Here is a 14722-nt window from a genome sequence, read left to right as displayed (position 1 = left end):
AAGGTTTGTCAAGAACATCTTTGTAAGACAATTGTTTCCAGTTAGAAATGTGAAAGCTATATACAATCTTATGCCTGATACTAAGAAATCCACCTTCTCGCTGGTGGAATTCAGGGGTCACCACCCTAAACGATCAATTTACCATGCCACTGATTTGGTGGAAGGTAAATAAGTGTTTAAAATAAACCTTCCATGTGCAGGCATTGAAATCTCATATATAACGCTACCTTTAGTATTATGTTATTTACAAAAACCTGATACTACTTTGTATACATAATCGTTACGGCAAACATAGTCTCTTTCCATTCCTTATCCTCTGCCTTTGGTATTTACTGGTGGTTAGTGATGCTTTGTAGAAAAAGGATCAAGTTTTCTTTGTCTATCTCAAAAGCCTTAAGCTTTCATTTGGATAGGAGAGCCTACACATTAACATAAAGAACTGGAGACAGCAGCAGGAATAATATTAAAACTGAGCTTCACATTGGCTTCAAATCAATGGATAAGAGTTTTGCTATAATCATGAAAGCATCATAAAAGAAAAACTATTCATCTGCAGTGAGAGCAAGTTTTAAAGCTGCCCTGCATTGCAGGTAAGTTCCTTGTCCCTCACCCCAACTGCAGGTAGAGCCCTTTGCTAAGTGTAACGGAATTAAAGCCAGAGAGGACTCATCCTTGTTTCTCTCATGCTGTTTTGTTTCTGGCTCGGCCTAATTCCTAGAACCTCCCTCCTGTGTCACTGTCTCCGCGTTCCTCTCCTGATTTGCGTTGCTGCTACTTTTACCATCAGCTTTCTCCTCACTGAATTTATCTTTTTAGTTTTGAATTACTTTGTCGGTGTTTCTGGAGAATGGGGTTTCAGTTGGCGTAGTGAAGAAACGTATCTGAAATTTAATGTTAGTTTTGTGGTTTGTTTTTTTTTTCCCCTCAGTTTGCCCCCTTTTTTAAAATAAATTGTATCTGTTAGGCAAACTGCTGCCCTTCTTTTCTTTTCTTTACTAAAATTTTAGGCATCAATAGTAAAATGAATAATGGACTATGAAATGAAGGTGCTACATGTTACCTGCATTTGAAATAGGTTATTTCTCATTGCTCAAAAACCCATGCTTTGAAGTTTACAAATAGCTTATGAGTAGTTCGGTCAAGGTCAGTGGGCTTACTCATGCATTTGAGGCTGTGTATAGAAGGAGAAATTTAATTGTATAGCTGTTTTGGGGCTTTAAGGTAAGATGTTGCCTTTGAGGATGGATGCTTTAGATTTTCAACAGCTTTAAATCCTTGAGATCAGACAAGATGTTTAGTTGTTGTGTTGATTGCACACTGCATTAATTTGCTCTTTCCTTGTCTAGTAACAGAAAAGATACAACTGCAGCTTAGCAGTTGCAGATAGTTTTGTGGAAGAGAACATCTAACCCAAATAATTTAGCAAAATTATTTCCTATTTCCGAAGGTTTCAGTGACATGAGGAATGAGGAGCATATATGAAGGGTCACAGCACTTCATAGTCATTTTTACCTCTGTTGTGTGCCCTTGTAAATGACACTGCCCTTGGGTGAGGCTTGGCAAACAAGTCCATCAAGGAAGGGAGGTCAGGAGAAGCAGTCTTCTGTACTGAATCAGGCGTTGGGGAGAGCAGGGGGTGGAGTAAAGGGCAAGATTGGCAGTGTAAGATTGGTTTGGATCAAATTGCTCAAGACTCCTGGGTGCTCGTGCCCCCCTCCCCCCCCAAAAAAGAAAAGCAAAGAACCAAACAAACCAGGTGGGGGAAGAAAGCTGGAAAAAAATAAGCCAAAGGTCCTGCGAAATAGACTTCTTGATGTGAGCAATGGCAGCCTAGTTAGTGGCTTACTGGATTCTTTGCTAGGCATCTTTCAGAGGCGCTTGTAGTTCAAAGTACTCCAGGCTTCTTGATCTCTTTTCTAGTCTTTGCTTTTTGATAGCAACCCCATCTCCCTGGGACCTCCTCTCCCACAGGGCTCTGGTTCTCATTTTCATTTTTCTTTTCCTTTCTTGCAATAAGCAGATGGATCTCAAACTAAAGAGATTCCAAGTGCTCCCACAGGAAATATCTTATGTGCAGGTACTATATAATGACATAAAAGATGATGATGTTGTTTTTCTGTTTGTTTATTTGTCAGCCTTACAGCAAGATCTGAAAATGTGTATCGTTTTCCTTTTGCTTCCTGTTTTTTGACTGTTAGGTCTTCACAGGTGGCTTTGCACAGCCCAGACTGCAGTATGGTTTTATTCTTTCCTATTCAGCCTGGCTCTGGAGCCCAAGGATCTTGCACTTGCTTTAATAGTCATATGTGCACTGACTCTTCTATACCATTATTATGTTGCTTTTCCTGATGTTCCAGTGCTCTAAGGGATGTCTAGCTGATGCTTATCTGAAAGTTTTAAGTCCCCCTCTTCTTCCTCCCCCCATCCTGTAGTCGCAGAAGAGTGAAAATATGGTCGTGCAATGGTCAGAGAAGGGAAATCATATGGCATAGTGTGGAAGGCCTACCTGTTGGTGATGCGGGTTGGCAGGGCTTGCAAAACCAAGGGTGAATCTGCTGGTGTTCCTTGCTCAGTGAAAGTCTGAGAAGTGCCTCAGCGCTCCCCTTGCGCTGAAATGGTGGCTGGTCGCAAGTCAGTCATCTGTTTGCTCCCACTGCCCGTGGGCAGCCTGCAGAGCAACAGGCCACCTCTGAGGCTGCAGCAGGCAGAATGGCCATGCTTTCCTTTCAATAGCAAATGTATTTTGCTTTGTGTCTAGTTGAAAACACTCCCCGTAAATTAACAATCGATTTTTAGGAGGGGGGGGGGGGGGAAGGAAATTTGCTTTTGGAGTCCAGTATAACTAGATGTCTTTGTTGCTACATTTCATCTCCTTATTTTTGAAGACATGATCTTCTGGTCAAGTGTTTGATTCGGAGAGAAGGACAACAATTACAGCTACTTGAAATATTTTACTGTAGGTTGTCTTCTGAAAAATAATAATGGCATAATAATAAACAGCTGTTTAATTTTGCCCCTCACATCTACTAATTTTTAATCTATACACCCCTTAAAATCACTTGTGTAGACCTTCTGTGAGGACTGTATGGTACTCAAGTACCAGCAATGTTTTTAAGGGCTCAGCAAGACCCAAGTCCTAACAGAAGCAGGAGATGGGCAGCTGCCATGGTCCCTGTTTTGCAGATGAGGGACACAAGGCATAGAGAAACTAAACTTACATCCTTAGGGTAGCTGACGTCTGACTTTTAATGTGGCACATGGGCACCTCTGGGGTGCCTCACCTCACTTGCTCGCAACTGCAGGGAAGCTGTGGCAACAGGGAAATTGAAAATTGGTCCTCCTTTGTCCCAGAGAGAGACCTTAATCGCTGAGCCGTTCCTCTTTTGTTTCCATAGGACAGATTTTTTCCTTTTGTCTCAAGTACTAATGGAGGGGGAGAGGTTTAGAAATGCTTTATTGTCTTTCAAAGAAACATAGTGTATCCTAGTAAGAATATAATGACTCTTGTGTGAGGAGATACATCAACAAGAGATGCTCGTTATTAGCATTTTAAGTTTGCTACTCTGTCAAAGATTTTGCAGGTCCTTTGCAAATTAAATGTTCCAGAGTAGTCCTGTCCTTCCTGTGGGAAGGGGCAGCCGTTGGCAGTCTGCAGGATGTGAGTGCAAGCAGAGGCTGTGTCCAGCTGACTCGGCAGGAGGAGTTTAGGTGGACAGAGAGTCAGTCCTAAACGTGGAATTACTCCAGGAAACATTAAAATCCACTCTGTAGGCAGCTCTTTGGAGGAATAGCATGTTGCTGCTTGGCACTTCAAAAGACCTGCAAACCAGCAGCAGCATTAAGAGAAGGTTCACGCTTTTCGTGCTTTATTCTAATGCTGTTCAAACAGAACCTTCAAAGACCAATTTCATTTAAAGTTTTTTTTAATTATTATTATTTTAACCTATAGAGAAAGGTTGCTGTTCTGAAACTGGAATGCAATCCTTTATTACAAAGTATGTAGTTCCACATTAAGCAATTTTTTCAGGTGCTTAATGTGTTGGGTGGTTGGTTGTTTTTTTTTTCCTATATTCTTCTGAGAGTGACATTTTTCTAAAAATATTTGTCACTGCTTCACTGACCTGCCTTTCCCCTGCAAATCTTTTGGGAGATAGTATAAAACATGTTCTTTTCTTGCTGAAATTAATTAAAAATATTTTTGTTCCTCAGAACAACTGTGGGCAGGAATACAGCAAAGTGTTGTCTGGAAAATAATTGTTGGTTCTGATGAAGTTACAGCCAGTGGGAAATTCTGCTGGGTGTCTGTGCAAAAGAATTGGCCCTGAAATCTCTCAGCGGAATCATAATGCATAACATTGAGGAAGCTTGTGCTAGTTTTTAATTTGCTTTTAATTTGTATATAGAAATGGGTCTAGGGTTCGCATGACAAACTAAGCTGCATCTGAATATGTTCTAAAAACAGTTTAGCTTCTTGCATGTTTTCCCACGATAAATTCACAGAATCACAGAAGGATTGAGGTTGGAAGGAACCTCTGGAGGTCATCTGGTCCAACCACCCTGCTCAAGCAGGGCTGTCTAGAGCTAGTTGTCCAGGAATCGCATCTTTAGTTTCAGAGAAAAGAGAGAGAATATGCTGCTGTACAAATGGAAAAGACATTTGGCTTTTCTTTCTTTTCTGCCTTCCATTACGTAAGCAGATATGGGTGCAGTGGCAAGGTGCTGGTTGTGTCCTGATGCCAGTTTGCAGGTGGAGTGCCTAGAAATCAAGAACGGTGCTCTTGTCCAGATTGAAAAGATGCATCTAATATTAATTTGTCTAAAAAACAAATGACAAACATAGGAGCTAATGAAGATAAAGTCATTCTATTTAACACCAGGATGAGACTGAGACAGTGCCAGAGTGGAGGAGGACTCAATTTTGCCTCATTGCATGAAAAACAGGTCTGTCTTTGTGCTTTCAAGACCCATTGGGGTACCTGAGCAGATTTGTGAAAGAGTAAGCAACCTCTTGTTTGAACTTGCATTTTCTTTTCATACTGTACTATGCCTAGCTTTAAAATATTTCTGTGAAAATTAAAATGTGCAGTCATCACTTGGTACTTCTCTAATATAGATTTCTAGAGAGTCATTGTGGTGGGTTGATCTTAGCCAGCTGCCCACCCAGCCGCTCTCTCGCTCCCTGTCCTCAACAGAAGGAAGGGAAAATAAGATGAAAAAACTCGTTGTTTGAAATAAAGACGGGGAGATCGTTTACCAACTACTGTTGTAGGCAAAGCGTGCTTCACCTGCGGAAAATTAGTTTATTGCCGATTAAAATAGTGTTAGATGGTGAGAAACAAAGTCATAACTTGTAATACCTTCCCTCACCTTTTTTCCTAGGCTCAACTTTGTTCCTTCACTCCCAACTCCTCTATCTCCTCCCTTTATATATTTTTCTTCTCTTCTCTTTTTAGGAGGGGCAAGAAGCACAGTATAATTCTGAGGACCCAGCTGTCGGTGAGAGTCCATGCCTGCATTGGTAAGTAAAGTTCCACATGCCTGAAAGAGAACAAATAAACAGAATCCATCTCTGAGAAGCAAATCTGGGGAGTATGAATCAGGCTTGCTGTGTTCCAAGTTAAGGATAATGGCAAATAATTTTTTTGCTTTGTTGTGTGCTAAATTTAGGTTATATTAGTTATATATCTCTTAAAGTATGTTAAACAGCCCAGGAAAGTATAGGATTTGACATTGAAGTGTGATGGTTGGGGGTACTTCGGAGAATCTTGGATTATTTGTCTTGCCACAGCCTTTGTGTGTGCCTGAAGACGACTGTTCTGAATTGGGAAGGGGATCTGAAGAATTGTTGGCTGACAGCTAACTACTGCATTTTAATAGCATGTAGTGTTTACTACTTCACATATTGCAGATCTTGGCTGCATATTTGTCATTATCACAGTGTCAGTGTCTTAAAAACCCTGCTTAAAACAATGCTGTCATGAGGAAAAGTCTAATGAAAGCCATAATGTGTGTGTAAGAGCTTTAAGGCTGCTTAACCAGAGGTTGATGTGCCGTGATGGCATTAATGTGTTCTCCAGCGTTCTGCAGAGCAGTGTGTTTCACTGAGTGTTAGTGGCAAAGCTAATGCTTGTGTTCTGGTGATATTATGATAGATATTATGGGTAGCTGGTTTAAAAAATAAATAAAATCCTGTATGTATGTGCCACAGTTGCCTGGTTTGTTTTCAACTTCTCCATAGTAGATTCAACACCCTAATATGTTTAGCTCATAGTTAGTCTTGTTGCAAGAGATCATAGCTGAAGCATTGGAATATAAATACTTGCCCTAAAAGGAGGAGGAGAAAGTCTAAGTTTTGTATTATTTCCACAGTGCTACTGCTGTCGGAGGATTCAGGCTTTAAATGCAACTAAACTTCTTTCCCCTGCCCCCAGGACATGTTATGAAATGGCCTTTCTGGGAATTTGAACTGAGCATAAGCAACCTACAGAATTCCTCGAATACCTCCCATCGAGAGCGATCTCTAGGCTGCCTCACGCAGGAACAGATTCTTCTCTACTACCGTTGGCTTGAGGACATACAGTAGAGCAAGCCTACGTGTTAAGTATTAGAGCAGAAACTGAGATGCTGCAAAGTCTAGGCTGATTTTATAAATGTGAATGAAATTAAGAACAGCTTGGAGAAGCTTGTTCTTGTTAGGTATGGGAATATCTTTGGCAAAACAGACCAGTGCAGCAAGACAAGATTTCATATGTTTCCTGGAGTGAGGTTTTATGAAAACAATTTTTGTGTAAAAAATCTTTGTCCAGAGTGCAGCCTTCGAGGAATTGGAGTGCACTAGGTTCTGAGGTTCCATGCGTGGTTGCTTTGTTGTTACCTGTTTGCATTCAAGCTCACCATGGGCAATTAAGCATATTACTGTGCATGTATTTTAATTGCTCCTGTATGAAAATGCTTATAAAGGTGCCGCTGCTCTCTGGCAGCAGTGATACGTTCAACGGTGAGTACAGTGGAAGCCAGGCTGCAAAACTTGAATCCAGATTTCAAACTCGTAGAGCAGAGGTGTTTGGATATGTGCTTTTGGCTTGGTTCGTTACAGGCAGAAAAGCCAAACGCAAGATCTGGTTCTAATTTCCAACCCCCCCGCTGAAGTTTAGATTATTAGGATAAGTTTTTGTTTCAGCCTGTAGCTCGATGTAATGTAGTTTCTTTTATCTTCTTTTCTTTTTCATTTCTATGTATCAAAAGTATCTTATTTATTGGGATGCAATAGTTTGACAGAGTCAGGGATTCTCTGCAGTTCTTAGTACTGGCTTCGTTTGATGACCTGTGCCTGCCTGGCGGTTAAACTTTTCACAGAATAGGAGGGTTGTTTCACTGGCACAGTGGGTACTTTTCTTCATCTTGCACATACTTTCACATCAGCTGCCTGTTAATGTCTTCTTTGAAATATGAGCATTAGGTTTTGAGGCTAAAAGATGTGTTGCATATTTGGAGCAGAAGCCGGGAGCTAGAGCAATCTGAGATGGTGTTACGTGGAATAAAACCGTCTCGCTTTGTTATTTTCTTTCAGTCTTCACAATATCCTCGGAAAGCATTGTGGTTAGCAATGCTACTGACTCTGCAAAGTCCCTCATAGGTAGCTAGGACTGCTTGATGAGATGATGTGGTTTGTCCTGTAATGCCCTTGCAGCAGAGCCTCCCGTCATCCTTGCATTCAAGGTTTTACTTTGCTCTGAAGAGCTGAGAGGTGTAAAGAAATAGCTTTCCTGTCATAAACTCTCCCTTTTGGAAGTTAGACCAATATTTTTTTTTCTTCTTCCTAACATGCTGTACTTTTAAATTGTGGGAAATACGCAAGTGTTTATGTTCAGATGTTCAGATAAAGTTTTCCATCATTAGTGACTTCAAATCTCTGGGGAATTCATTTGGCTTTAGTGTCAGAGGATGTATTGACTACAGGCCAATATTTTATGAGACTTGGGAAACTTTAGCAAGTCCTATGTCAAGTGGGGTGGGGTTTTTTTTTGGTTTTAAGCAGGGCAGGAAAGGAATAAAGCTTAATAACTTGAGTTCAGAATTTGTTAGCGAGTGGTGTTTTCTGCCCTATTGCATACCAGTCACTCTTAAGCATCTCACTCAATTTAATGCATTAGTACTTTTTTTTTCTTTCAATTTGAATTCTTGTCTTACATTCAAACTAAGGACTTTCAGCATGGGGGAGCAAATTTTCTTTTAAATAGCACTCAATTTCTTTTCCCATTTTAGATGTCAGGACTAGTGAGAAGATAATTTCAAAAATAAAATGTAAGTGGTTTTAATAAAAACTATAATATTTACAATGTTCTCTTATATTAAAAGACTGTTGCTGAAAACAGTTTTGTTCATAGAACATAAGTAATTGAAAATTATAGGTGTACTTTTGTACCTGATGTAAAAAGACCTTAGTGGAGGAAGATCAAACCTGAAGTCGCATAATGTCAATTTTTTATTTTCCACAATCTGTCAAACTTGACCTTTTATTCAAATTAGATTTATTGTGAGTTAATACCCTGTGGGAAAAGTCTTTCTGGTATTTTTGGCAGCCATATGACTTTCCTTATTTGTACTTAGTTGTGTCTTAACGTAATTTTAATGTGCATGTATTTAACAATTACAGGGCATAGCTGAAGCCTTGATAAAGTTCTGTATAAACGAAGATGTAACTTTACAGGGATAACACCAGCAGTGCCAAAAACTTTAGCTCCTGAAAGTAAATGGAAGGTTTAAGTCAGAGCAACTCTTTGACAGTGAATTTTTAAAGATCTTTAAAAGCTCCACTCTTTCTGGAGAATGACTTGGTGTTATTTGCTGTGTCCTTGCTTGGACAGCTCTGTTTGCGGCTGCTGGTTCATTTCTCTGTTCATTACTTCATGGTAGTTTTCTCTCAAAATCTGAGATGGTCTCTGAGGGAAAAGGGACCATTTGCTCTTACATGTCTGGATGCAGTGTTTATCTTAAGAGAGTCCTACATCCTCTTATAAAACATTTATGACTCTGATGGGGAGTCAGGAGTGTTGCACTCAATACTGAGAATGAGGTTTGAACAGGGACCAATGGCAGTGACTTAGAATGATTTTTCCAAAATAAATTTGACATAATGTTCAGGCATTAATACAATATAACACAAGAAGAATGCAAATTACAAAGGTTAGTGTAATTCTGGATACATGTATTGGCCTGGGATAGCTCAGAGTACTGTAGCTTGGAATGTCAGCAAATGTTGCAAGGTGTATTTTAAATTTTACTTCTCCTTTGTTGCAGTTTATTATTTGAAAAAACCAAACCACCACACCTCAATTGTTATTTAATTTTTTTTTTGCATTATAAAGTTATGTTTTTATATGGTTCTAGCTCCTTTCTGTATTTATGCAAAGTCTTGCTTTTATCTCTCTATAGATTAAAAATAATAATTTGCATAGATATGTGTGTATTAAGTTTCATAGCTTGAGACAGCTAGGTCCCTAATTGGTGTGCAAGGATATTATTACAAGACTCTTGCTAAATGTATAATTTAGCTTCATTTTTAGTCATTATAACCTTTTTATAATCCGGTTGGCTTTTGCACATAGGCAGTTGCAGATTTGCTGGGGCACAGTGCTTCAGTGATACACAGTTGCCTGCCTTTCCCCAGCCTTCTGTGGGTGCTCAGCAGTGGGTTGTTCCCCAGTATGGGATACAACATGCGGCATGGCAGCCATTTCTAGCCCCTGTTTTAGGGCATCTACTTCAACTAGTAGTGTTAGCACCAATAACCCAGCCTTTCCACGTAGCTCTTTGGATTGTCTTTTTGACATCCTCTCGCTCTTGATATCTTTTGTGAAATGTAGCCATAAATATCTTCTTGAGCTCCTTTTCTTCTGGGATACCTGAGGGAATGTACAGGTTTCTCTTCTGTTATCCACGATGTGGACTTGTTGCATGTCGTAGAGCAGATATGATTAGGTCCTGCAACTGTTCATGCATATATCGAACCTTCTTGTAGGACCTGTCCCTCCAGGTGCTTGAGATGCAAGTTTCTCCCCGGTGGAACCACAGTACTTTCCTGAAAACAAAGTCACGTGTCAAGTCAGTAACCGTATCTGGTGCTTAGTTGCAGAGAAGTTAACATATGGGGACAGAAGTGGGGAAAAAACATGGTTTGTCATTTTGTAAGTACAGTATTGATGTGTAGAAAAAACAGTGTGAGTTTGGTTAAGGAAACATGTGAAACCATGTTGTGTTTCATTCTCCAAGGGCAGAGTTAAGCTTGTGCCTACAACCCATGTTATTGGTACTGCCTTACTTGAGGTGCTTCTCCCTACAAATATCATTATTGTATTGCAGCTGTCTGGCATATGTGTGTTTGCATTGCGCTGAGCACCCGAGTAGAGTTCTCATAACCATGGACACCATGAAGCTCCTTTAGTTCATACTTCAAAACTTTCTGATTTCTTTTTATTTTTTTAATGAATAGCTTATTGAATTTAAAATACACAGGTTGTTTTGTTTTGTTTTTTGGGGTTTTTTTTGTAAGGGAGTTTCTGAATAGACTAAGAGTCTAATTAAAAAGCTTTCCTAAAAGAAGCTTAATTGTGGCACTAGATCCTTTCTTTGAGCTCTTCATTTGGGCAAGTAGCGAGTGGTACGTTCAAATGAAAGTCTCAAAAAAGAAAGGTACTTTGGGTTGTTTGAAGGATATTTTAGAGTTTTCTGTTCAGTGTTAGACATTCCTAATAGAAAACATTTTCAGCTTGAGAGATGGAACATGTGGAGAGCATTAGCAGTTCAGCAAAACGTGCAACCGATTCGGATTTAATTTAAAGGGAACAAAAGAGGTGCCTTGAGAATTTGTCGGAAGTGCTGTGGTTTTGCCTTCTTTGCACTGATGGTAACAGGAGAGAGGGAGGTGAGTTGAAATTGCTCTATCAAATATCTTCTTAGCATAATTGGGACAGCAAAGATGGTGATTAATGGATTTAATGGTGCTACACAGGGGTCCTGCACGCGTTATGGCTTTGTAATCACGATATGTTTCTTATGACTCTTGCTGTAACTTGGTAAAAGTCCTGGCTTAATGAAGATAATAAACAACATGTTTATTAGATGTAAACTGACATCACACAAATTGAAAAAATGTGAAAAGGAATGCCAGAGCTTGGGGGGATTTTTTTTTAAGGGTTAGGCTTTTTTAAATAGAATAATTTGAGTTCTAGTTAAGACAGCGCACACAGTACTGGGGCCTGCTTCCAGATGTGATTGGAGATATCTGGTTCAGCTCTCTTTCAATTTGAGTGAAACATGAAATAGCTGCAAAGGCTATGATAAAAATACCTTTTTCAGCTTTTTAGGATTATTTAAATTTTCTTTCCTGAGAATGTGGAACACAGATACTCTAAGTAAAATCCCCTGGTTCCCAGATCAGATTGCTTTGTGAAAATCTATCCGTATAACTAACTTGTGGTTTTGCTTTAAAAATGTGCATCTCTTTAAACTGAAATGATAGACTTCTGCTGTACTCCTAGTGCAGGCTTTTAGTCAGCCTGCTTCATGGGATGAACCACAGTACTTCCCCCTAACCTGTGATTTGCCTTTCGTGATCTCACTGAGAAACCTCTGGGCCAGTCCTGTAGGATTTCAGGTGGTGTTTGAGACAAAACAGGGAAATTTCCAAAATTGTCTCTGCATATTTCATTTAAATTATAATTCTTAAAATAGGCTTTGCAGCAAGAAGAACCACCAAAAAGCTGTAGAGCAGGTAAAGCCTCCATTAGCAGTGGGTTGTTGCTTTAAAGTGGTGGATTCCTGCTTCAAAGGGGCTTGTTCCAGGTTTGAAAGGACTGCTGTGGAGCATGCTACTGGAATGCTTTTCTCATCTTGGGAAGCTTTGTGTTAAAATGTGAAAGCTTATCTCACTCAACTTGCACCGGGAAGTACTGTAGAAATAGTGTGAAATGTCTTGGAATTGGGATATCCTCTTTCTTCTTTTTTTTTCTTTTTTTTTCCCCTTGATAACTTAGATTTCCATAATAATTCTCTTTTCTTACAATGTGTAAAAATTTCCAAGAGAGAAGGAATCTACTTTTGACTCTTAAAACATAGTGAGATTTAAAACAAATCTTGTTTCTGAACAAGCAAACAAAAATCCTCATTCATCTTCCTTAAAGGAAACCATCTCCTCGTAAAGCCGGGAGGGAAAATAAGTAGTATGATACTTTGCTTTCCACCCCCCCCCCAACACAAGCCCATTAACTCTTCTTTCAGATTTTTTTTTTAAATGAATGAATGTGGATTTTCTAAGTGGATAGGTTTTTTTTCATGCAGTCTAACCATATGTCTTTTTGAAGAGGAAAATATTCTAACAAAATACAGCAATGTTTTTATTCCTTGCATATTACCATCTACCCAGTGCTTTGAAAGTACTGCACATGTGCTGATGAATAAAAATTCACAAAAAAGGAGGACTTAAGTTAATTAGCAAATTAACTTGAAATTACTAGCGTAAAATGCCAGTGCAGTTTCTAAAATTTTGTGTTGAAGAGAACCATGTTGCTATTGTTAGGACTAGATTTACCACCTTTTTGTAATCTAATGAGAAACAGTCATTGTAAATTTAACCTCTGAGATGAATGAGGAGAACTTTGTAGAATTTAAACTGTTTCTAACTGCTCCTAGTGGATCCCAAAAATGTTTAACTCTGGAAATAACTGGTAACAACAGTAGTATTTACTATGATGAGGTCTTCGTGGTTTTGCTTTTTTTTTAATAGAAAAGCAAGCAAATAATTTATTATTTTGATAGATGATTTTTGATTGGCTTCTATGTTCTTCAAGTCGATTGAGAAATACTTGCCCAATAATAAAAGAGCATAGCCTAGGAATTGTCTCTATATGTTCCTGTTGCAATTATAAAGCAGATGTTGCCAAGGCTGGTCCTGTGTGACCTGTGGGAGCTCTTTGTTGTTCAGTGTTTTGAGAAGTCTGTGTGTGTGTGCGCAGTGGGCAGGGGGACATTTGGAGAACCACCACATCAGTTTCAAAGTTGCAGAACTCCATGATCAAGGCAACCTCATCGGTTTGTTCTGCTACTGTTGATGCAGGGTAACTGGGGTTTTGCAGGTCTGTGTTGAGGTGTAAAGCTTCCCTTCAGCATTGCTTGTGCTTGATGAGGCCTTTCACCTCAGGGGTTGTTCTGGGCATCAGTCTCTCCCAAATCACAGCTCGTGACTCTCGGGTCACTTGGCTGGGACTTGTGTGACTTGCTGAGGGGTGGCTGTAGCCATCGTGCTAAGGTAGGAATCTACAGAAATCATTACTGCCATGTAGCTAGGTATGAATGTGACAAACTTGCTTTTGCTTCATCATAACAATCCCCAAATTTTCAAGGGAGTATCCTAAATGTCATTAAATGTAGGAGTTTGTGTAATTTCCTTAAAAGGAAAATAAACAAATTTCATGCAACCTCTTAACATCAATAGCTGTTGTTAGTTTTCTCGTAGTTTCCCTTTTTAGCTATTTGCACTTCCCACTTTATAGATCTTTGTATTGACAGCCAAAGTAGTTCTTACTCTTATGGTCTGTGTTCAGACCGTCAAACTTGTGCTGTAGACTGAAGCACAGCATGTTCAAGCCCTTAACTGGGAAAAAAAAGGTTAAGTTCCTATTAAATATTTTCAAATAAATTAGCATTACACTCAGAATAGAACAGAATGATTTGTTTCCTGTCTCCATCTAAACCTGTTCTATACAGAAGATACAAATCAAACAAATTAATTGGATTCAGATTAGATCTCTTGAAACCGTGCTCTACTCAGGCCTGTTTTAAGCTTTACCCTGCAAAACTTGTGGGAGTAAAACAAAATTAAGCACCTAAACTACTGAAGAGAAATTAGGAGCTGGTACTTAGAAGCTGTAGGTTTGGAATAGGAAATGGTATTTTTTTGGGATGTTGTTCTTAGCCCTGCCACTGATTTAGCCTTCTTTGTGAGAACAGTTGGAAGGATACTGATTTTGCTCAAGTGGAATTAGAATAAATACAGTTCCTACCTCCCTGAGATGTTCCAAGATGCATGGAGAAAATTGGCTTTGATTTACCAACAGTTCCTAAGCATGTATACTAAAGATTGCATTACTGTTAAATATATAGCTTTTGTCTCCTAGCTTTTGTGTTTAGAAATGTGACATTCTTCATCTTGCTCAGCTGTATATTTTATCTCTGGATTTGCTGAAGTTTAAGGAGCTGCATAATGATACTGGAAGTGACTGTAATGCAAGTTGTGGTTCTCACTTTCCAGAATTTTTGGGTAGAGAAAGAACTGGATTAGTGATGCTTATTTTTCTATACCGTACTTACAGTATAATAAAAGAGCAAAAGTGGTGTTAGTTCATAAAGCAAGGAATCATGCTACTATGGAAAGGACACTTTCATTACACATTTCATTACATTACATGTAATGCTTTTGAGTGGAAGCCCTGCAAAAGGGTAGAGTTTTTGCGTAAGGCAAAATTTGTATATCCTGTTTAGTACTAAAAAAATACTAAACAAAAAACTCTACACAATGTTTGGGCTGATTCCACTACCCCCCATCAATTACCAAGGGAGTTGCTGTGCAATAAATAGGGAAACCTTTCCTGACTGTATTCTCCCCTGTATGATGGGGTTTTCTCATTTATTGCATGTCTGATTTCTGCTCTCTGATGGACAGTTT

General features: G+C 39.2%; 1 protein-coding gene across 14 annotated transcripts in view; it reads left to right on the top strand.

Moving 5' to 3' along the window:
* FHOD3 (formin homology 2 domain containing 3) overlaps positions 1 to 14722 on the top strand; it is a 418162-nt gene that overhangs the window by 57150 nt on the left and 346290 nt on the right. For all 14 annotated transcript variants that reach the window (XR_008575819.1, XR_008575820.1, XR_008575818.1 and 11 more), the window contains exon 3: positions 5454 to 5518. Coding sequence is in view for 11 of the 14 variants with exons in the window: in XM_054816185.1 (XP_054672160.1) it covers positions 5454 to 5518 (65 nt within the window). In the remaining 3 variants the exon portion in view is untranslated. The remainder of the gene's footprint in view (positions 1 to 5453; positions 5519 to 14722) is intronic.

The sequence above is a fragment of the Grus americana genome, chromosome 2 (genome assembly GCF_028858705.1).
Source record: "Grus americana isolate bGruAme1 chromosome 2, bGruAme1.mat, whole genome shotgun sequence".
Lineage (NCBI taxonomy): Eukaryota > Metazoa > Chordata > Aves > Gruiformes > Gruidae > Grus > Grus americana.
This window is presented reverse-complemented; position numbering and strand designations above follow the sequence as displayed.